Here is a 389-nt window from a genome sequence, read left to right on the forward strand (position 1 = left end):
TCACTTTACCTCTCATACTAATTCCTTCACTCCCTCTACGCTAGCATTATCAAGAGTGGAAATCAAGGTCCAGAAAACACAAAGCCTCAGGCCGCCAGCGCAGTCACCGAGACCACGACCGGCGCGCGCTTACCCAGGCACGTCCTTCCGTCGGGCAGCAGCCTCTGGCCCTGCTCGCAGCGGCACTCGTACGAACCGGGGTTGTTAATGCAGCGGTGCGAGCAGCCACCGTTGTGGAACTCGCACTCGTTAATGTCTGTTGGGAGGAAATGGGTAGAGGTTCAGGTGGCGAGCAGGGAGGGAATTCTCGCTTTGGTTGTATAGTACGTAAGTATAGAGATATACATGGAGAGTTGTGCATATATATAAATTCATACGTGCACATAAAA

The 389-nt window shown here is 52.2% G+C and overlaps 1 protein-coding gene across 1 annotated transcript in view; it reads right to left on the reverse strand.

The window, feature by feature from the left end:
* The window catches only part of LOC119585619 (multiple epidermal growth factor-like domains protein 6), a 170,724-nt gene that overhangs the window by 11,472 nt on the left and 158,863 nt on the right, over positions 1-389 (reverse strand). Inside the window, exon 8 of the mRNA XM_037934287.1 lies at positions 134-256. Within this exon, the coding sequence (XP_037790215.1) occupies positions 134-256 (123 nt within the window). The remainder of the gene's footprint in view (positions 1-133; positions 257-389) is intronic.

This window comes from Penaeus monodon, chromosome 20 (assembly GCF_015228065.2).
Source record: "Penaeus monodon isolate SGIC_2016 chromosome 20, NSTDA_Pmon_1, whole genome shotgun sequence".
Lineage (NCBI taxonomy): Eukaryota > Metazoa > Arthropoda > Malacostraca > Decapoda > Penaeidae > Penaeus > Penaeus monodon.